This window comes from Cebus imitator, unplaced genomic scaffold (assembly GCF_001604975.1).
Source record: "Cebus imitator isolate Cc_AM_T3 unplaced genomic scaffold, Cebus_imitator-1.0 Scaffold361, whole genome shotgun sequence".
Classification (NCBI taxonomy): domain Eukaryota; kingdom Metazoa; phylum Chordata; class Mammalia; order Primates; family Cebidae; genus Cebus; species Cebus imitator.
The window spans coordinates 193931-218186 of record NW_016107676.1 but is presented as its reverse complement, the minus strand read 5'-3'; the positions used below and the strand labels follow the sequence as shown (position 1 = coordinate 218186).

General features: G+C 34.6%; 1 protein-coding gene across 1 annotated transcript in view; it reads left to right on the top strand.

The window, feature by feature from the left end:
• Nucleotides 1-24256, top strand: part of LOC108288041 (MAM domain-containing glycosylphosphatidylinositol anchor protein 2-like) — a 735245-nt gene that overhangs the window by 559355 nt on the left and 151634 nt on the right. The window contains exon 6 of the mRNA XM_017506819.2: nt 17442-17711. Coding sequence (XP_017362308.1) covers nt 17442-17711 — 270 coding nt within the window. The remainder of the gene's footprint in view (nt 1-17441; nt 17712-24256) is intronic.

The window sequence follows — 24256 nt, the reverse complement described above, 5'->3', positions numbered from 1 at the left end:
GAGAGCACTACACACTGGGGTCTGTTGGGGGGAAATAAGGGAGGGACTGTGGGGAGTGGGGAGCTGGGGAGAGATAGCAAGGGGAGAGATACCAGATGTAGGTGATGGGGAGGAAGGCAGCAAATCACACTGCCACATGTGTACCTATGCAACAATCTTGCATGTTCTTTACATGTACCCTAAAACCTAAAATGCAATAGAATAAATAAATGGGAAAAAAATAATACATATTTAAAAAATAAAACTCTATAAAAACAACAACAAAAACAAAAAAAAGAAAATAATTGATAAATGGTTTTGTTTTGGCTCTGCAAGGGTATTTCAGTAGCTTATTAATCAGATACAAAAGGAGAAATGTAATATTACCAAAATCTATATTGAAAACACCGGAACTAGAGTTTGAAAGCTGTATTTTCAGTAGCTTTGAGAAATAAAATATTGATAGAGGAAGTGAATTCAGAGGTGATTCAATGTTTTATCTTTCATTTAAAAATAGCATTAAAAAGGTTTTATTGCCTTTTAATCTTTCCTTAAGCAATATTGCATTTTGTTTAGTAACTTATTTAGTTCTTCTACATGTATTCCATTACAGTATTTTCTTATTCAAAAACTAAATACCTCCTTTATCCTGTAACAGCCTTGTCCTAGAACATGGCAACTATCTGCTCTGAATGTCTGAAATCCCTGATAAGAAACGTAGCTAAACAATTAGAATTGAATTGGCTCTTGTTGAAATTAGATCTGTAATAACAATATCAAGCAGAATTAAGTATTTATGGTAAGTCAATAAGTGGTGACACCTACTACAAGGTCTGTAGTTTAAAATTGTCATTTTCTTCAGGTAAAACACTTTTGTATGGCTTTGGCTTTGTAATTCAGTTCAGTAAATTGGCTTCCAATCGCATGCAAAACTTGGACCAAATCCCTCTCCGTGGCACATTTATTTTTTAAAATATGGTTTTTAAAATTTATTTTATTACTTGCAGTAAGAACTCAACGTGAAATATATGCTCTCAAAGTTTTAGATATACAGTACATTATTGTTGACTACAAGTACAATGTTGCACCTTAGATCTCTAGAGCTTATTGTTCTTGCTTGACTTAAGCTTTATGCCTGTTGCTTATTAACTCCCCATTTCCCTCCTCCCCCAGCCCCCGGTAGCCACATTTCCACCCTTTTAGTCTACAAATTTTGTCTTTTTGGCCCATTTCACTTAGCATAATGTTCTTGAAGTCTCATCTGTTTTGTTACATATTGCAGATTTTGCTTATTTTTTAAGGCTGAATAATATTCCCTTATATGTACATAAAACATTTTCTATATTCATCAGTTGATGCACATTTAGGTTGTGTGTACCTCTTGACTATAGTGAACAGAGATGCAGTCAATATTGAATTTATAATATATCTTTGAGATCCTGATTTCATTTCTTTTGGAAAAATAAGCTGTCCTGAAATTAGGATTACTGGGTTATATGGTAGACACAGTTTTAATATATTGAGGAACTTCTATACTGTTTCCCATTGCAGCTGCACCATTTGCAATGTACAAAACTTCGAATTTCTTCACATTCTTGCTGACACTTACTGTCTTTCTTTAAAAGTAATGGTCATCCTGACAGGTGAGAGTTGGTGTCTGATTGTGATTTTGATTTTGATTTCCCGATGAGTTGTAACACTGAGCATTTGTTCATATACTTATCCATTTGTATGTCTTCTTTGAAGAATGTCTGTTCAAATTTTTATCCTATTTTTGAATCAAGTTATTTGTTTTTTGTTTGTTTCTTTGCTGTTGAGTTTTGGGGTTTCTGTAAATGTTTTGAGATTAACCTCAATTGGATATATGGTTTGCAATTTTTTTCTCCCACTTAATAGGCTGTCTTTTCATTCTACTGATACATATTTGTGTGTATGCAGAAAGTTTTTAGCTTGAGTAGTCCTGCTGGTTTATTTTTGTTGTTGTTGTCTGTGATGTGTTGCATCTATCAAATCATTACCTAGATCAGTGTAATGAATCTTTTTCCCTATGTTTTCTTAAAGTAGTTTTATAATTTCAGGTCTTATATTTAAGCCTTTAATCTATTTTGAGTTGCTTTTGGTGTATGGTATAACTTAGGGATCCTATTTATTTATTTATTTATGCACATGAATACCCAATATTTCCAACATCACTTGTCTTTGTCTAAGAGATTATCTTTTTCCCATTGTGTTTTTTTAATTCACTTGTCAAACACATATTTGTGGATTGGTTTCTGGCCTCTCTATTCTGCTTCATTTGTCTGTATGTCTGTCTTTATGCCAGTGCTATACTGTTTTGATTACTGTAACTTTGTAATATAATTGGAAATCAGCAAGTGTGCTGCCTCCTGCATTGTTTTCCTTTCTCAAGATTGATTTGGCTATTTAGGGTTTTGTGGTTCCGTATGAATTTTAGAATTTTTTTCTATTTCTGTAAAAAATACCATTAGAATATTAAATGAGATTGCATTGAATCTGTAGACCACTTTGGTCAGTGTGGACATTTTAACAATATTAAGTATTCCAATTCATAAAATGGGATGTCTTTCCATTTGTTTGTGTCTTGTTTCACTTCCTTCCCCAATGTTTTGCAGTTTTTAGTATACAAGCCTTTTGCTTCCATAGTTAAGCTTAGTCCCATATATTTAATTTTTTTGTGTTACTGTAAATGTGATTGTTATCCAAATTTTCTTTTTAGAAAGAAAATAACTGTTGTTAATAGTACAAACAGAATTGGTTTTTGTACATTTATTTTGTATCCTGCAGTTTTTCTGAAGTATTTTTTTCATAGAGTTTTTAGGGCTTTCTATAAATAAGATCATATGTTCTGCAAAGAGGGACAGTTTTACTTGTTCCTTTCCAGTTCGAATGCCTCCTATTCTTTTTCTTGCCTACTTACTCTGGCTGGGACTAACAGTACTATACTGAGAAGAAGTGGCGAAAGCAGGCGTCCTTTTAATATTCCAGATCTTAGAGGAAAACCTTTTTGATTTTCACAGTGAATATTTTATCTGTGGGAATCATATATAGATGCTTATTAATTTAAGGTAATTCCCTACTATTCTTAGTCTGTTGAGTGTGTTATGAAAGGGTGCTGAATTTTGTCAAATACTTTTTCTACCTCTATTAAGATAATCATGATTTTTTAATCATTTATTAATGTAGTGTATCACATTATTGATTTTCTTATGTTGAATAATACATTTCTTTTTTAACAAATGATGCTCTGAATCTTTGTCTTTCTTCTTTTTCTCTTTTTTATTTAACTAACCATGGGGAAGGCATATCAATATAAACATAAAAATTAAAAAAAATTGATGGATCTGTGCCTGAAAAGCCAATGTCTCACACAGACATATAGGACAAATCTATATATTTCTTGGATTTCTTAGGGAAAGACTTAATTTATTGAGACACCTTCACCTTCTAGAATTAGATACCCCATCCCAACATCTTCAATGCACACATATCCATTAGAGGGTAGACCAGCAATCCCAGACTTAAGCTAGTAAAGAGTATTGGATAAGATTTAAGGTATATATGACATTGTACCTGAGTTGTGACCCAACTGAAGCAATCAAGATATGATATTCTTATTGTATTTTTTAATAAAATTACTTCTGGAATAGAAAGTAATTGATAATTGTAATGCTTGAATGTGTTAAGTATGAAATTATATGTAATTTGAATGCTTTTATTTCTTTTATCTGCCATTTAGAATGTATTCAGCAACATGTTGATCACTTTTGTTCTCATGTCCACTTCTTGTATTTTATAGCACATGTTAAAATCATAACCAAAAATTTTCTTTCATTTTGTAGGCTGTCTGTTGACTCTGATGATAGTTTTTTGTTGTTGTTTGTTTTGCTGCACATAAGGTCTTTAGTTTAATTAGGTCCCATTTGTCCATTTTTGCTTTTGTTGTAATTGGTTTTGATGTTTTTGTCATGAAATTTTTGCCCATGCCTATGTTCTAAATGATATTGCCTAGATTTTTTTTCTAGCGTTTTTATAGTTTGGGGTTTTACATATAATTCTTTAATCCATCTTAAGTCAATTTTTGTATAAGGTATAAGGAATGAGTCTAGATTCTCCTTTCTGTATATGGCTAGCCCATTCTCCTAGCACTATATATTAAATAGGGAATTCTTTTCACATTGCTTGTTTTTGTCAGGTTTGCCAAAGATCGGATGGTTGTAGATGTGCAGTTTTATTTTTGAGATCTCTATTCTGGTCCATTGGTTTATGTGTCTGTTTTTATACCAATACCATGCTGTTTTGGTTACTGTAATCTTATAGTGTAGTTTGAAGTTGGGCAGTGTGATGCCTCCAGCTTTGTTGTTTTCCTTAGTGCTGTCTTGGCTATATGGGCTCTTTTTTGGTACCATATGAATTTTAAAGTAGTTTTTTTCTAATTCTGTGAGGAATGTCAATGGTAGTTTAATGAGAATAGCATTGAATCTATAAATTACAGTGAGCAATATGGCCATTTTCATGAGATTGATTCTTCCTATCCATGAACATGGAATGTTTTTCCATTTGTTTGTGTCCTCTCTGATTTCCTTGAGCAGTGGTTTGTAGTTCTCCTTGAAGAGGTCGTTCACTTCCCTTGTTAGCTGTATTCTTGTGGTATTTCATTCTCTTTATAGTAACTTTGAATGGGAGTTCACAAATGATTTGGGTGCCTGCTTGTCCACTGTATTTGTATAGATATGCTTGTGATTTTGCACATTGATTTTGTATCCTGAGACTTCGGTGAAGTTGCTTATCAGCCTAAGAAGCTTTTGGGCTGGGATGATGGGGTTTTATAGATACAGGATCATGTCACCTACAAATAGAAAAAGTTTGACTTCTTCTCTTCCTATTTGAATATCCTTTCTTTCTTTCTTTTTCCTGATTCCCCTTGCCAGAACTTCTAATACTATGTTGATTAGGAGTGGTGAGAAATGGCATCCTTGTCTTGTGCTGGTTTTCAAGGGGAATGCTTCCAGATTTTGCCAATTCAGTATGATATTGGCTGTTGGTTTGTCATAAATGGCTCTTATTATTTTGAGGTATGTTCCACGGATACCTCATTTATTGAGAGATTTTAACATGAAGGGATGTTAAATTTTATCAAAGGCCTATTTAGTGTCCACTGAGATAATCAAGTGTTTTTTGTCTTTAGTTCTATTTATGCGATGAATTGTGTTTTTTGATTTCTGTATGTTGAACCCGCCTTGCAAGTTGAAGCTGACTTGATTGTGGTGGATAAGCTTTTTGATGTACTGCTGGATTCAGTTTGCCAATATTTTATTGAGAATTTCACATGGATGTTCATCAGAGATAGTCCTGAAATTTTCCTTTCTTCTTCTTTTTTATTATTTTTTTAATTGTATCTCTGCCAGGTTTTGGTACTAGGATCATGCTGGCCTGATGAAGTGAGTTAGGAGGAGTCCCTCTTTTTCAATTGTTTGTAATAGTTTCAGAAGAAATGCTAACATCTCCTCTTTGTACCTCTAGTAGAATTCAGCTATAGATCTGTCTGGTCATGGGCTTTTTTGTTGTTATTGTTGTTGGTAGGCTATTTATTACTACATCAATTTCAGAACGTGTTATTTGTCTATTCAACCATTCAACTTGGTAGGGTGTATGTGTCCAGGAATTTATTTATTTATTCTAGATTTTCTAGTTTATTTGAATGGAGGTGTTTATAGCATTCTCTGATGGGCAGTTTGGACATTTTAAAATTATTAAGTGTTCCAATTCATAAAATGGGATGCCTTTTCATTTGTTTGTGTCTTGTTTCACTTCCTTCACCAATGTTTTGTAGTTTTTAGTATACAAGCCTTTTGTTTCCATAGTTAAGGTTAGTCCCATATATTTTGTGTATTTCTGTGGGGTCAGTGGATATCTAGAATCTATAAGGAACTTAAGCAGTTTTACAAGAAAAAAATAACCCCATTAAAAAGTGGTCAAATGACATGAACAGACACTTCTCAAAAGAAGATACATATGCAGCCAACAAGCATATGAAAAAAAGCTCAACATCACTGAACATGAGAGAAATGCAAATCAAAACCATAATGAGATACCACCTCATGCCAGTCAGAATGGTGATTATTCAAGAGTCAACAACAGATGCTGGTGAGGCTGTGGAGAAATAGGAATGTTTTTACACTGTTGGTGGGAGTGTAAATTAGTTAAACCATTGTGGAAGACAGTGTGGCAATTCCTCAAAGAACTAGAACCAGAAATACCATTTGATCCAGCAATCCCATTACTGGATATATACCCAGAGGAATATAAATCATTCTCTTATAAAGATACATGCATGCATATGTTCATTGCACCACTATTTAAAATAGCAAAGACATGGAATCAACCCAAATGCCCATCAGCGATATACTGGATAAAGCAAATGTGGTACATATATACCATGGAATACTATGCAGCCATAAAAAGGAATGAGATCATGTTCTTTGCAGGACATGGATGAAGTTCAAAGCCCATTGTCCTCAGCAAAAGATTCCAGGAACAGAAAACCAAACACTGCATATTCTCACTTATAAATGGGAGCTTAACAAGAAGGACTGAGGGACACAGGAGGAGAACAACACACACTAGGGTCTGTCATGGAGGGGCAGGTGGAGGGAGAGCATCATGATAAATAGCTAATGCATGCCAAACTTAATACCTAGGTGATGGGTTGATAGATGCAGAAAACCATCATAGCACGTGTTTACCTATGTAATAAACCTACACATCCTGCATATGTATCCCAGAACTTAAAATAATATTTTTTAAAAGAAGCATAAGCAAAAAGTTTTCTCATTCTCTTTTGCTCATCACTCTTTCTTTTCTCTCCTGATTTCTGTTGTTTTCTTTCCTTTCTTTTTTTTTGCAAGTTTTGAATAAACTTTGCCATTGTTCCGCATTCCAGGTTTCTCATCTCAGTCGTTTCAACATAGTTCATTCATTGTTGTTATTTTAGGTCCATGCCACAGAGTTAGCCTAGGCAGAGAGTAAGAGCATGAGCTCTGGAGTCGGACAATCTACATCCTTGTTTGGATCTTCTTTGGAAAATTATGTAATTTCTATGTCTCAAAAATCTTCATATTATTACCAACACCTAGCTGTTCAAGTATATTACCTCTTACCTTTTGTAATCTGGCATTTTGGGGGTGATAGTTGAAACAGATGGAAGGTAGGTTAATATTGTTCTTTGTGACCCATTTGCTGTTCCATATTACACAGTTGTTTCTTTTACCCTTTTCTTGCTGGCAGATTACCAACTGCCACTGTTGCTTTCCATTTTCCTGCCTCAAGAAGCCTTTCGCTTTTAAATTTCTCCTCATTACCTCTTAGATTCTGAGAATTTTTAAATCACTGAGCCAATTAAAAACTTTTGTATGTGTGAGATGTGAACACATCCTGAGCAAAGGCTTAAGAACCTCTTCCATGGATGTTTCAGAATTTAGGCTTTGTAATTATGACTTACGTGGTTCACAAATCCTTTTCAACTTCTACTTTGGATGGTGAGTATTTCCAGAATTCTAGCTAGCAAACCAAGTTTGTTTTTACTTTACCCATTTTTTTTTTCATAATATACTAGATGGCATCAATGCTCTTGCTTCTTTCTGTGAAAGAGGCAGCACTAATTCTTCTCCTGGGCTAAATATCATCAAATATTTAATCAAACTTGGAAATTATGAACTTTGTTTATTTTGCATTAGAGTTTATCTACAGTCCTTTACATTTATGTTAAGCCAGAGTCCTTAGAATAGAATTCTAGCTTCAGCTTTCACTAGCTGTGTGACTTAAGGGTTACCCAAACTGTTTCTGAATGGTTTCTCAGTTTGGTAAAAAGTAAAATAAAGTAATAATAGTAGCTACCTCCTATAATTAAATGAGTTAATACAGGTAAAGCTTTTGGAGAATGTCTAGGACATATTAAGGGCTATGACTGTCTCCATCTAATTGCAGACTTCGCATGGGCGGGACTTTGCCCTGTTTATTTCTAATAGGCATTTATCTCCAGTGCCTGGTTTGCGATTGGTATTTAATAAATATATGTTGAATTAGCAATTTTTCTTAAAACAGAACATAGGTACATCCCTAAATTTGCAATCAGTTTATTTGGTAGTAATCATTGGCCTAGCTAATTAAGTTCCTGATGTGACTTTTAATCTTTGCTATATTATGGAACCAATATAGACATTTGAGTAACCAAACAGATATGTCATAGATTAAGAGGCTGTGTTCCCAGGTGTTTTCCTAGTCATGATAAAAACTTGCTCTAAGCAATCCTTTAGAAACTATTTAACAGAATTTTCTCATGTTTTAGAAGAGCAAACAGAGGCACAGCAGAAATAAATTTATTCAACATTATTCTTTAAGATTGGCTATAAATGAATGTTAGCCAAAATTTCCATTAAGTAAAGTTACAGAGTCATAAAGGTGTTCAAATTATTACACTGCAATAAAGGGTCCCCAGAATGGGTTATGAAAAAGAAAACTAATCTTTATTAGACAAAAATCTTTCTCATAGGAAAGTAAGTACCTTTCCATACGGTACAAAATAAAAAATTAAAAAGTATAGCTATGAGATCAGCACCAGATGGTCTTAGAGGTGATGTTTTAATCTCTTCTGCTGTTGATATTTCACACTCAGAAAAGAGCTTTAAATCTTGACTAATTTGCTAAATTCCCATTAAAGTATGTACATACTGGCCCTGTTCTGAAAAGGGCCATGTACCCTTTATTTCGGTTTCATAGTCAAAATTTGGCTGAGTTATATAGTTTATTAAAAATAATGTCCATTGGTATAACTGAACAAGTAAGTACAAAGGAGTGCAAACAATATGCTGTATTTATTTTTTTCTGAGTGGTGCATTACATTTTGATAGCTAAATGCTTTGCCATCTCTTTGTTAGTAATATAAAACATAGGTTAAATCCAAACAGGCAGAACAATGAAAGAACTTGCAAGTTTTCATAACTAGAATTTGTCAATAAATGGCTCATGAAATTCTTATCATCTGTCACATTATTTTACACTGTTGGTGTGTTATTTTATTTATTTTTAAGACAAAGTCTACTCTGTTGCCCTGCGCTGGCATGCAGTGGCACAATCTCGGCTCACTGCAGCCTCCACCTCCCAGGTTCTAACAATTCTCATGCCTCAGCCTCCCAATTAGCTGGGACTACAGGCCTGTGCCACGACACCCAGATAATTTTTGTATTTTTAGTAGAGATGTATTTTTGCCATGTTGGCCAGGCTAGTCTCAAACTCTTGTCCTCAAGTGATGCGCCTGCCTCGGCCTCCCTACGGGCCTGTATTACAAGCATGAGCCTGGCCTTTGTATCATTTTAAATTAAGTTTATGAAGAATAGTCAGAGCTTAGGTGAAGTTTTGGTTTACTAGTTTCTAAACTCATCTTTATTTTATTCTGTAAGACTATTGAGCACCTATTCTTTCTCAGATCTTCTTCTGGGTGCTGGTAGTACAAAGATGAAAAACACTACCCTTTCCAGTCCGATGTCCTGTTCCTAAGTATCTCACAGTGAAAGCGTAGGGACAAATGCTCTAAGGAGGGGGTATTATAAACAGCTATTCTCACAAAAAGAAGCAACTCGGTCTGGACAAAAGCTGGAAATTTTGGTGAAGAACTGTTACTGTTACTTAAGCATGATAAATTGCCTGATGACTGGTTTAATGAGTGGACAAGCACTGAAAGAGAATTCCAGGCAGGCAAAATAGAAAGTTCATGCTCTGCTGATCTTGTGATGAAAGTGTCTTTATAATCTATTACTGTGCTTAAAATTCTGGTGTTTTCCATTAATAACAAGAAAATTTAATGGACAACAAATACCTCCATTGGAAATGCATAGCTTGGATTTTTCTTTCTAAGAGAGATGACCCCCTGGGATTCTGTAGCAAGTGAATGCTCAGCTTCCTGTAAACTTGAATGAGACCAAGTTTTCCAGGACCTCACCTGTTGGAAAGAACAGTAGGGAATTGTTGATCAAGGGAAGGAAATAGGTGTAGTGCTAAATTTTTTTTCATGATACCTTGTCAATGTTTATAAAGACCTTACAGGCTGCTAGGTATTAGTACCCCAACTTTTGATATGGCTTATGCACTGGGATCATCTTATTTTGCTTCACTGACTTTTGCTTACCTTAGAACGCAAGTTCTGTTTCTCTAGCTTTTCTATTTATATTGTTCAGTGACAAGACTCCAGTGTAAGTGTCACTTAATTGTACTTTGTAAAGTCTTAGTTTACTGAAGAATGGAACTTTTGGCAGTTTTCTTTGATCTCTGTGCTCTGATGACATAAACATCCCAGTCAAGCGTGATAAATGCACATGACTTCAGAGCACAGGCAGGTGAACATACAAAGACAGTTAAGACAATAAGAGTCATGCTGAGGGTGCTGTTTCTCTTCTTGTTAAGTTGTAAGCTTCTGACTGCAGGGATTCTTTGACTATTTTTTTCTCTGATACATCACAGCTTACTATCACAGAACCTGATATATAGTAGATGCTGTAGAAATACTTATAAATAAATGGATAGGGAACGTATTGTACTAGGGAGAACAAGGGATACCTAAAGGCATTCATTCACTGCTGATAACAGCAACAGATACTGTACCAGGCAAACAGAACTCATCTAGAAAATCTATGGTTTAGGACCCATGGTCATAGGAATCACGTCTGTTCCTAAATCTTATGCAATTTTCCAAGAAGAAACAGGTACTCTGCCTTCTCAGTCATTTCCATGAATGTCTGTCCTGTGAGTATTAAAGTAATTAGAAATGCATGTTGGCTTCAATATTTGCAGCAAAAGTTTATTCCTACATTAAAAACTATTTATGAATGCTATTTCAAATATTGTCATTTCCTGGAGCATCATTTTAAATAGAACTTCCCAGCAAGATACCAATCTTGGGCTTCATGAGAATCCATCCATATGTGAATGATAGTATTTGAATAATAACTCCAAATAAATGGGTAGATTATTTTGAGTTTTCACATCAACTTATAATATCTCATCTTTATTTTGTGAAATATTTACTGCTATTTATATTTCAATGAAATACATGTTGAAAATGAATTTCAATGAAATAGATGAAAATATAGTGATATCTTCATCTCAGTGAAATGACTTGTACTTCCAAGAGAAATTTTTTTTTATTCCTTGAAACTGTAAGCACAATTTAAGCGTGTTTCTCTACATAAAAGCTTGATTTAATTATTTAATCATCTGTATATGTTCTATGGTTTCAGTAATGTAGAGTCATCGAACAGAAGCAGAAAGTGAATTGTGTATTTTTACCTCCTCTCTCTTAAATTCATACTGTGTTCTCATTATTTCATTTTGCACCTATATCTTGATTGATAGCGGTGCTTTCATTTACCACCTACCCCTTCTTGTTCTTTCTTTACCCTTTACACATCGTCTCCATGTAGCCACTCGTTGATCACCAGATTTACATAGAAACAAACTCACAGCCAACACTGTGGGTGTCTTGCTTTTCCTCCTGTCCTGACTGAAGGTTACTGAAGTTTCTTTGGACAGATTGCATATTTATTCTTTGGTCTGAGAACTTGCACTGAATACAAGAATGTGTTCAGCCAGAGCATTAGATTGGAAAGTTAGGGCCCAGAGAATAATTCCCAATTAATGAGGGACAGCAGTTGATGGATGCACACCTGAGCCAGGCTCCTTGTTCTTTAGATAGAGAGCTTTGAGGTATCCTCAGCTTGATCTCTCAGAGGGTTTCTAGCAGCAGGGAGCCAGGTTTCCCACAGTGATAACCTGCTCATTAGTGCCCCTTTACTGGCTTTTCTTCCTTCCTTGTTTTGCCCTTTTATGGTTCTTCAGTATGTTTCCTGTGATTCCAGCCCAAATGAACTGCTGTGCAAGGACCTGCTTTTAAGGGGATTCAAACTAAGCAGATACTTCCTCCCTGAGCATTTTAAAATTGGAGTTCATTCTGTTGTGTGCATGTGTGTGTGTTTCTGCTCCCTCACAATCTTCTCTGTGAATCAGATTACTTTCTAATACTCAGATTATTTCCCTTAAAAAAAAGTCTCCAGCTTAAGTTAGATTATCTCTAATTCAAGGCAACTGGCATGTTTTTATAGTAGTTAACAGCTTCATAACAATTTACTCAGAGTCTAGATGGAAAGCTGGGCTCCTTATTCATAATTAAATGCCCCAGATCTACAGAGAATCAAAGTCTGTAAGAATGTAAAGATGATGAACACTGTATTCTGCTTTCAGATTTTAAAAAATGTGCTTATCTTCATATTTACCTATTATTTTAGGTCGCGACAAAAACAAAGAAGTAAATGACTTCAGTTAAAATAGTATTTTCTTCCTACAGAATGTATTCTTAGTTAACCCCAAATTAAATCTTTGCAACACACACCCAAATACCTCATGAGAAATTGAATTACTACAATTTTTAGTGGGCATAAACCCCAGTATACAGACTTGGGTTTGAAAAATATATGTCTGTCTCTGCTGTTTCATAATTCAATATTATTTTTTCTTTCAACTTCCTATTCTGCCATAACCTCAGAAAAATGTTATCAATTTGGAATTGCCACCTAGTTAAAATTCTAGGAGATGCTATTGTACCAAGACCTGGAGCATGAGATCCGAATCATTTGACCAGCATACATTTCTTGAGGCTGCTGTCATTCCTATTGTTTTGGCACTTTTTAATGCTAGCTGGTCTCTCTGCTGCCTCCATTCCACCACTGCAGGGCTGGAAGCTGTTTCCCTGGGACATTTACCTACACAACAAGTGTTAACATAGGTATAGTACCTTCTGCTCATGAGCTTTTAAAGGTCCTGGGGAGATGTTGAATCTTAAAATACAGTAGTTTCAATTTCCAAATAAAAATATTATAAAACAAAATAATTATTTAAAATGTATAGACATATTTAAAATGTTATATACATATGGTATAGGACTTTTTAATTTTTTCATTTATTTAATTTTATTATACTTTGGGATCTGAGGCACATGTGCAGATCATGCAGGATTGTTGCATAGGTACATACATGGCAATGTGGTTTGCTGCCTCCATACCTCTTCTCTATATCTGGCATTTCTTCCCATTTTATCCCTCCCCAACCTTCCCATCCCCTGCTGTCTCTCCCCTGCCAAAACAGATCCCAGTGTGTGATGCTCCCCTCCCTGTGTCCATGTGTTCTCATTGTTCAACACCCGCCTCTGAGTGATAACATGCAGTGTTTGATTTTCTGTTCTTGGGTCAGTTTGCTGAGAATGATGGTTTCCAGATTCATCCATGTCCCTACAAAGGACTTGAACTCATCATGTTTTATGGTGCATAGAGTTCCATCGTATATATGTGCCACATTTTCCTTGTCTTGTCTATCACTGATGGGCATTTGGGTTGGTCCCAGGTCTTTGCTGTTGTAAACAGTGCCTCAGTGAACATACATGTGCATGTGTCTTTATAATAGAACGATATACAATCCTTTGGGTATATACCCAGTAATGGGATTGCTGGATCAAATGGAATTTCTATTTCTAGGTCATTGAGGAATCTCGACACTGTCTTCCACAATGGTTGAACTAATTTACACTCCCACCGACAGTGTAAAAGTGTTCCTTTTTCTCCACATCCTCTCCAGCATCTGTTGTCTCCAGATTTTTTAATGATTGCCATTCTAACTGGTGTGTGATGGTATCTCAATGTGGTTTTGATTTGCATTTCTCTAATGAGCAGTGATGATGAGCGTTTCTTCATATGTTTGTTGGCCTCATATATATCTTCTTTTGAAAAGTGTCTGTTCATATCCTTTGCCCACTTTTGAATGGGTTTGTTTTTTTCTTGTAAATCTGTTTAAGTTCTTTGTAGATTCTGAGTATTAGCCCTTTGTCTGATGGACAAATTGTGAAAAATGTTTTCCCATTCTGTTGGTTGTCAGTTCACTCTAATGATTGTTTCTTTTGCTGTACAGAAGGTTTATTCATTTTAGTTAGATCTCATTTGTCTACTTTGGCTTTTGTTGCCAATGCTTTTGGTGTTTTAGTCATAAAGTTCTTGCCTATGCCTATGTCCTGAATGGTTTTGCCTACGATTTCTTCTAAGGTTTTTATGGTGTTAGGTCTTATGTTTAAGTCTTTAATCCATCTGGAATTAATTTTAGTATAAGGTGTCAGAAAGGGTCCAGTTTCTGCTTTCTGCCCATGGCTAGCCAGTTTTCCCAATACCATTTATTAAACAGAGAATCCTTTCCCCATTGCTTGTTTTTGTCAGGTTTGTCAAAGATCAGATGGTTGTAGATGTGTGGTGTTGCCTCCAAGGCCTCTGTTCTGTTCCGTTGGTCTATATCTCTGTTTTGGTACCAGTACCATACTGTTTTGACTACTGTAGGCTTGTAGTATACTTTGAAGTCAGGTAGTGTGATGCCTCCAATTTTGTTCTTTATGCTTAGGATTGTCTTGATGATGCATGGTATAGGACTTTCAAAAATCACAATGGTCAAGATATTTCTGCAGTATCCAACAGAATAATTGCATCTGGTAGTGACCACATATTTTATAGTAGTCACTCATTTATTAATTTTCTCATTTGCTGCCTTGTGTTGCTAATAGTTATTAACTAAGTTGCAAGTACTGGACCAGGGTATGGAGGGTAAAACAAAATGACAAAAGAAAACACTTATTTTGTGCATTCTTCATACTAAGTACCATTGTAAGGGCTTTAGATTACACATGCTAAATTATCTCAATGCTACAAGATAGTTACAATTATATTCCCCTATTTCAACAATGGGAAATTGAGGCCCTCAATGGAAGAGAAAGAACTTGCTCAAGTTCACACAGGTATTAAACGGCACAGTCAAGACTTGAACCCAGGTACCTTTCTCTGGAATTTGTACTCTTATCACTTAACTGTCACTTTATATAATACTTCAGAGAATGCAATTATGATACTTTTCATCTGGCTGAAGAGCGATAGTGGTGGCCTGTCTATATAGAAGGTAATATGAAAGAAAAATTGGCAGCGGTAGCTATGGAAACCTATAAACAGAGAATGACCCAGAATGTTTTACGTTACTCTTTGTATACCCCCCAATTAGCAAATGATTCATCCAATATAAAATATTTTCCTTAAAATATGTTAATAGACAAAAACTTTTTTTTGTTTTTCCCATATTAGATTTTAACCAAGGACATGATTTACATTGAAGCTTGAATAATCCTAATGTCTCAGTTTCTTAAGCAAAGCCTAGTAGTTTTAAAATACTGATGCTTATGAAATAAAAAGTAAGAGACTAGAACAAGATGACAATGATTTCAACTTTTTTCTGTTTTGAAATTTATAGCTAACAAATTTTAGTATTAAAATATATATGAATATTTTTAAAGTCTTGAAATTGTTAGCTGTTTCGTAGCCTACCTGGGTTATCTTTAATTTTAGGTACAATCAGATAAAATAAGTACCACCATCAATAAAAGTAACTTGAGCAACGCTGTGTTTTCAAGTCCAATTTGGAAGAAAACATTTTTAATAATGTTGTGAATGTGATTCTAAAATGTATTATAGTTAAAACAGTGATCTTGTTATGTAGGCATTATTTTTGCACTTTGAAATTATCTCAAGCTTTTTTCTTTAAATAATGTCTAATAGAAAACAACTTGTCTTATACAAATCAATGTCAGGGGCAAATATGCCTTGACTTAATGTCACCATTCTGTGTGTCCATAGTCCAAATATATGCTATTAATAGCCTTTAGCCCTTGAGCCTTTTAATTTTACTAAAATGTGATGTGAACAAAGTTAAACTTTGTTAATATGAAATAAATGTTGGGATCTCTATACTTATATTTTACTCATATACTTTTATATGATTATGCCATTTACCTTAAGTCAGGCTATCAAGATATCCTTTACCTCTTGATGATAACATATTAATAATTAAGTATAATATCTGTTTTCAGAATATTTAATTAGTAGTGTCTTCCATCAGTTTAACAACATTAAATAACTATTTGAAATACTTTTTCCACCAAAGTATGGCAACTTTTGCCTATAATTTCATGAAGTGCATTTCCCAACAGATTTTCAATCATAAATCTTTATCACTTCACATTAACTCTTCAAATAGGCTAATAGTATGACATTAAAAAAATTCCCATGTTATTTAAAGTGATGTTAGAAGAGTCAACATGTAACACTGATGTTTAAAAAGGTCATACAGGCACTTCATGTCTTTCCCATAGAAGTATAATGTGGAATTATTATCTTGCTTCTTCTGGCTTTTTTTTTTCAAACAAGGCAGGCAGTTTTGAACTACACAAGCAGTCTAGCTTTTTTTCTGAGTAAAACGCTTCTCAAGTCTAAGCTGAATATATAAAAGAGTCATACAGTACAATTGAACAGTTTATTTCTAATGTAGATTGATTTCATACAATACAGCTCTTACTTTGACAAAATATTTCTGAATGTGTGACTTGAAATGTCATTATAATGTATTTCCCCTGTTTTTATTTAGGGATGCATTATTTAGGCTAGCACTGCAGTATAAGCAAAAAAAAGTGCTATATGTGAATATAGTTTTTGTACAGTTTCTGTTTGGATTGTTTGATGAAAAGGCTGCAACACAGCTTTTTCTAATGAATGAATTTTAGTACCAATACAAATCTTTGTATTTTTTAACCTAAAAGATTACAAAAGACTTGTTTTCAGTAAGGGATTATTGTAACACAAACAGTAATAACAAGCATAGTTTGGTGGCTGTTTGAGCTCTCAAATGTTTCTAAGTTTTAAAGCCATGTTTATAGGAGTTCACTGCCTAGACCTTTGTAAGTGAAGAGTTTAGAGATGAAGTATGGAACTGCATTACAATTAGAAGATTTTATTATTTATTTCAAGAACAAAAATCAGACTCACTGAATGATAAAAGACTGGGTGTTCTATGCCTTTATCTGTCACTTGGTTGGATTCAGATTGCAAAAATTTATTATTTCATCTCAGAATGATCCAAAAAATAAATAACCATCTTCATCTTGAAAATACAAGGACTGAATAGCTGCAGTATCTGTACTGGGAGTGACAAAAACAGAAGATGATTGTTAGCATTAAAAAGAAAGGGATATTTTGTTTTAAAACTTTTATCACTCTTTTTCCAATTTCAGAACAATAGTCTGGGAACCATGAATTTTAATTCCCCTTTCTATGTGTAAGAATTTCAATACCGTTCTGTATGTTTATGCCATTTAATTAAAATATGAAACCATTACGTCTTGTTTAAATTTGAGCAATGCAGTATGATTTTGGCAAATGAGGACTATATTTTAATTTTTTGAATGAACCAATATAATGCATGCTGTTGACTTCTAGTTGTAGCATATCTAAATAGGTGCATGTTCTTTTGTTTATGTCTTTTAGCATCACCGTCAATTAAACTCTTGGTGGATGATCCTATAGTTGTAAATCCTGGAGAGGCCATAACATTAGTATGTGTTACAACAGGAGGAGAGCCTGCACCTTCTCTCACCTGGGTCAGGTCCTTTGGGACTCTGCCTGAAAAGACTGTTTTGAATGGAGGAACTTTGACCATACCTGCCATCACCTCAGATGATGCTGGTAGTTACAGCTGCATTGCCAATAATAATGTGGGAAACCCTGCAAAAAAGTCCACCAACATCATTGTGAGAGGTAAGTTTGCTGAGAAAACGTTACAACATAGGTTATTCAGGCTCTTTTTGAGCAAATAATGGTTGATATCAAATTACCTCCTCAAATATTGCATATATCTGTAAAATACAGAGAAAATCCTGTATAAATAATATGTGTAACTATAAATGAAACTTAAACAGTTTAAAGGTTAATAACATTGCTTTATATTTGCATTGAGTAGTGTTCAGAACATATTCTTAGTGATACCATTGAATGCTTTTTATAGTATGTTTTTAGTTAAAAAAAGATTGAAAGAAAATGTGGCATATAGCATAAAACACTCACTGTGTGAAATACACACTGATTGTATATTAATTTAGGAATTCAGTAAATTTATCAATTTAACAAACTTTTATTGAGCCCCTATTACAACCATATTGTGAGGTTATATAGAGATATACCAAATATTACCCTGTACTCAGGATTCTACTGTCATATAGTGAAAAAAATGTATGTATCAATAGCCATATGATATGGTATTTGAAAAGAATAAACAAAATATATAGAAATTTAAAAAAAGTCCCAGCTATTCAGGAGGCTGAGTCAGGAGAATCAAACCCAGAAACAAAGGTTGCAGTGAGCCAAGATCAACCCACTGCCCTCCATCCAGCCTGGGTGACAAAGCAAGCCTCGATGTCAAAAAAAAAAAATAATAAATAAAAGCTCTTATGAAATATATAGCCATTTCTGGCTGAGGTTATTAGGGAATCTCTGATAACATTTTTACTAGGCCTTATAGGTTGAATAGTGTTTTGACAGATTGAAATTGGGAAAAGAAAGAAAAGTCAAAGATAGAACATGCAATGCTTATTTGAGGAACAGAAGCAAAATGTTAGTCACTAAGTCAAAGTAGCAATGCTGTTCTAGTGTGGCCATTACCAGCTAGTGTGCGGGCACTACACAGGCAGGTTTCCCTCCATTTTGGAAGATGGAAGTTCCTAGGCAGATTTACAAGGAGGCCATATGTTTATTCATTTCTCACTTCACCTGGTATGGTCCTGGGTTGGATGTGGAGGGTGGACACTGATGCCTCTGAAGTTAAAATAGACATCTGTATGCTGAAGATGACCATTTGAACACATCATTGAAAATTACTTAGGATGGAAGCAAAACATAATCAAGTCCATAGAGGTAAACATTTATGATTTTGTGGATGTAGATTGTGGTGGTTTTAGTGATCTGTTATGCAAATTATTAGAAATATTCTATTTGACAAAAGTACACTCTATTCAAAATATTTCAAGGTATAGTTTAAATCAAAACACTATGAATATTGTACTATCTGCCACAAAAGTATAGATCACATAATATTTAGTAATTATAACACGTATAATTACAAAATAAAACGTACTCCCGATTAAACTACCATATCTTATGAGATAGAACATTATTAAAAAAGCTCTTCTAAGTTTGTTTATACTTATATTTTCTTTTAAAACATGTCAATCATTAGCCTACATAAAAAGACAATAAACGGAAAACAAACTAATTAAGTTATTCCTAATACTTCACACTGAGAACTCAACTTCTAAATTAGCTTTTATTGTAGGGTCACTGATGATCATAGTTTGCTGTACAATACTGTTCTTGTGTCATTAAGAACATTAATAATTCTGAATTATAGAAAAATACGGTCTGAGATTTTATTTTATGTCAGGTCATGATTATTAATAGCAACCATGATAGACTATTGAATATAAGATGTATTCTAATCTCAGAATTGTTAAAATGTAGAAATAAAGATGGATTTTAGAATTAGTGAAAAGTGCTCTTTATTTCAATAGTTTAGCAATCTTCTACTGCACACCTACCACATGCTAAGGACTCAGCAAATGTAAGGAATGCATGAGTGTAACCGCAAAGATCAGTGACTAAATGCCTGCCGTCAAAGGAGTTTACAGTTCCTTATGGAATATAGAAATACAAAGGAATTATATATGGAAATATATAGAAAACAAAGAATTCACAATGAAAGTATCCAACTTTTATTTTAAAAAGTACTAGTATTGAGAAATGGAGCTCATGTTAAGCCTTGCATAAATGAGCAACCAGATTCTGTTCTCTCTCTACCAATTAAAAAAAAAAAGAAAAATTGTATTGTCGTCGATGTTTGTTTTATTTCTGTTTTTTATTTGTTTGCTTTTAAAAATGATTGCTTTTCTAAGTAGGCATAAAATAATCTACCAAATCTTGCTGTAATGATTAAAGTAGTGAAGTATGATTACATTATTAAAGTAAAATGATTAAAGTATAATATTAAAGTATTGCAACCTCTATCCTTAAGTGCCATGGATACAATGCAGAATCTTTTATTCCATTATTTTATCAAGAACAATAACTTGTTAAAGAAAAATGATGCATTAAATTTAATTTTCAGAGTGGGATCATTTGCCACTGTATGAATCCATGTACAACTGGCAAAATGTCCAATATAAGATATCTGTGTTGCTTATGCACCCTTTGTAAGGGACTAACCATTACAGCAAATATAAGCTTAGAGAATGATTTGCTCCTCTCTGCTTAACAGGTTTCATCCGTATCCTTACAAAAGAAAGTTTCCAACTTTGACATGAAAGACCTGAAATAAAGCCTTAAAAATTTATTTTCTCAATCTTATGATTTCTTTTTATGGCTTTAATTTATCTGAAGTGTATATTTGCATAATCATATTATATTGCCAGTGGGACTTCTCAGCAGTGGCATTCATATAATTCATAAAATCAAGTTTGTATGTAGTCTTACTGAATATAGAAGCAATCTTGGTTTAAAAGGATCCTAGATTAAACTGGGAGGAGAAAAGCTACTACAATAATATGAAGCATCTGATTTCTGGTCCACAGAAGTCCAGAAATTCAGTTAAGGAGACGGTTTTCTTTGTATTACATTAAAGAAATTATTTTCAAGCTTTCTGAATGTGTAGACCTCTGTGAGTCTTAAATTAACTGTGTCATGGATACAGTAGAAATAGAAATTTAGGTTTATCTTTTCTCATTCTTTTCTGTAATTAAATCAGGATTCAGGATCCAAGGACCAGGTTTCTGAGTAAGCACAAAGATATTTTGTGTATGGAATTGTCATCCTCATTTAAGAATATCCATGCACAGAATAAGATTGTAGGGTGCTGATAGAAATAAAATTCAAGAAACATTTCTGAATTATTTACTGTTTAAAAAATGGAGAACAGTGTAGAGTAAATAATGGCGATAACACCCTATGTAGATAAGAAGTACAAAATTGAATAGAAATCTCACATGTTTTACTACCTTGGGAGAACATTATAAATGTAGCATCAAAGCCTTTTCTTATGCTTAAGAACTTGCAGTGACTGAGCTACATTTCTTCTTAGGAAAGAAGCAGTTGCCTAATACACCTGAAAGGAATGTTATGTTGATTTCCTAGCCACGTGTTTTAGGCCCTGAGGTCAATGCTTTTCAAACTCCTGTTTGATATGTCACTTCCATTTAAAGGTCTCTGTTTTCATAATTCACTCTATTAAGGAATGCCTACATTTCTCTTCTGTCATGAATTAAACCACTGTGTTCAACACGTATTGTTCAAAATATGATCAAGACCTTACTGTATTTTAGTGTACTGTGGCCTCCTTGAATGTTCTTTAGTATATTCAAACCACAAACACACATTTATTCAGTGTTTTGGATGCATGGTCCAAAATAGTAATAACTCTAAACCTGATTTAATGCAAAATTTTCTCCCCTCCCCAACTTGGGTTCACTCTGGGCTGGAGACCTGAAGGAAGGAAGGGAGATGAATGGCTTTTTTGTCTGTGAGTTCTCCACCTACCCTTCCACTTAACCCAATTCCAGCCTGATAGCTGGGTTCTGAGCACCCTGGCTCAGAGTGAGCTATGAAGATCTTCTCTATATAAAGCTTTTCCAATTCCTTGGTGGCATGTTAATGGACCCTTAGAAAGTTTATGCACCTAGAAAATATATACATCTACACAGATCAAAGAGAGGTGTCCAGTGGTGGGTGTGTCCCTGAGTTCATGAATTTGCCACATTTCCTGAGCATCTTGTGCTGTACCCCATACCCTTTCTGCTGATGGCTTCTCTCTTTTTCTTCTAAGCAGCCAACTAAACAGAGCCCAAGACATTGTCATGTGCCCCGTGAGACTCACATCTGTCTGGTGGAAGTGCTTACCAGTAAGCTATGGGAGCTCATAAGTTTCGGTGTATTCCCTTTGTTCTCTTGCCACACAGGTTTTAGTTTCTTCAGATATGAGTCAGGCAACATTGCGGGGAAAATATTTCAAAGCTGACAGGTCCCATGGAAAGCTCCTCAGTAAGACTGAGATGGAACAGACAGGTTCTCTTTCTCCACCTTGGGTTTGGAAGAAGTTGCATCTCACAGTTTTCTCACAGTTTTAAAGGTATCCTTCTAATTAAATTTGGTTTCTCACTCTTCTTTTACCATTAATTGTCTACAAAGTCTAAGAATCATGGAATGAAATTTCTTTCACCTTCTCCAAAAAATATGCATAAAAAGGAGGTCTGTTTTCCACTTACTGTGGAATTTTCTGTGTTCTATTTTCAGACAAAAGTGAGACAGGAAAAGTCTATTCTATCATCTAGTTTTACAAAAATGTAGAAGGATTACAGGAATTTCCAAATTTTCTAGCTGGCATTCTTGAAGGTGACATATCAGCAAGTTCTTCTGCTTCTGTCTTCAAAATACGCTTATAATCTGATCCATCTTTCCATGTTCACTGCTACCACGCACGTCCAAATCATCGATATATCACTCCTAATTGATTAAAATGGTCTTTTTATTGTTATTCTTTCTACTGCAGCCCTGCTTTTAGAAATTCATCTGCTAAATTAGATAAAGGAGCCTGGGCTAAGTTAATAAATAAACCTGTACACATAATTACTCAAAAGAAAAAAAACTTCAGATTTTGTTGATGAAAGAGTATGGAGTGTTTACTAGTTGTTAATGCTGCTGGGTGTACTGTGTGTGTGTGTGTGTGCGCACGTGCGTGCATGCACATATTTGTGTTGCTCCATGTGGTCATTCAGGCATCAAGGCTGATCATGTTTCTGCCATCTTCAGTCTGTGGCTGCTAAGATTACTATAAGTGTTGCCTCCATCGCTGTCATTGGGAAATGGGATGGAGCTTGAAAGGGCACACATGAGATTTTTATGGGCAGATACACATTATCTGTCGATCAGTCACAGTCTATTGACTAGAACTCAGACACATACCCATACCCAATGACTTGAAGGCTGGAAAATTCTTACTATGCACTCAGAAATAATTTTAAAAAATGCATTTTCCTGATCAAATTACTCTCTTGGCTTTTCATCTCACCCAAAATGGATTTAAATTCCTTATCATTTCATATGCCTCCCATTTTTACTCACTCTACTTTAGACACATTGGTCTTTCTGCCTTGAATGTTAATTTTAAAATACTACCCTCTGGTAAACACCTTCTCTGACTAACCTATCTTAAATAGCTTACCTCTAATTTCCATACCATGATTTATTGCTTCTTATCACATAACTTCCTGGATTTATTTTATCCATAGTTCCTAACTTATTGTCTATGTTTTTAATAGGACTACAGGGGTAAACAATTTGTCTGTTTGTTTTCTTATTTAGTGATGTAGTCTTGGAGCCTAGAATATTATCCGGCATATAGTAGATGCTCACTAAACATATTTAGTGTGAGAGTCTCTTTTTTAAGTTCACCAGTTCATATTAGATTTATTTTCTGCATATGGCTCTTTGATACCATAAGTATTTATTAAAAGATGTTAAGCAAAATTAGAAAATTCCATGTTCATATTCAATCATTAATGTGTGTGATGTGGCCAACTTGTTTGAAAGGCCACATTACTCTGATAATTCATTGCTATGTAATGAACCACCCCAAAAGAATAGCTTATAATAATAACAATCATTTGTTTTCCTCACAAATCTGGGAGCTGAGAGGCTCAGCTAAAAAATTCAGGATGTCCCATATAATTGCAGCTAGAGGGTGGCTAATTCTGTAATAATCTTCAATGCTTTTTTATTCAGATATCCAGTCTCTGGACTAAGAAGCTCTTACAGCTGGGATCCTCCGGTCAGTCTGTCACTTCTCTTTGTCTCTCTTTCATTCTTGTCTTATGATTTCTTCACATGGCAGCTTCAAGGTAGTGAGGCCTCTCAAGGCTGCCAGACCACATGTTCCAAGAACTGCATGCCTGGGCTTTTCTAATGTGGCTCCTGAAGAAATGCACTATCATCATTGTAGCCCATTCTTCAATGCAGTGACAAAGCCTGGCCCAGTCCCAGGAAGGGTCAAATTTCTCTACCCTGTGATGGAAGAAGTGTCACATAATTTACAGACACGTTTTAAAGCCACTGTAGAGTGCAGTATATTTCATTAAACTATATTCTTCACATTATGCTCCCATGATGCTTTGATACTCATTTAGGCCTTTACTTTTTCCTTTTTTGAACCTATGGCCTCTGCAAAATGACACTGGAAATGATTTTAGAATCAATGAAATGTGCTC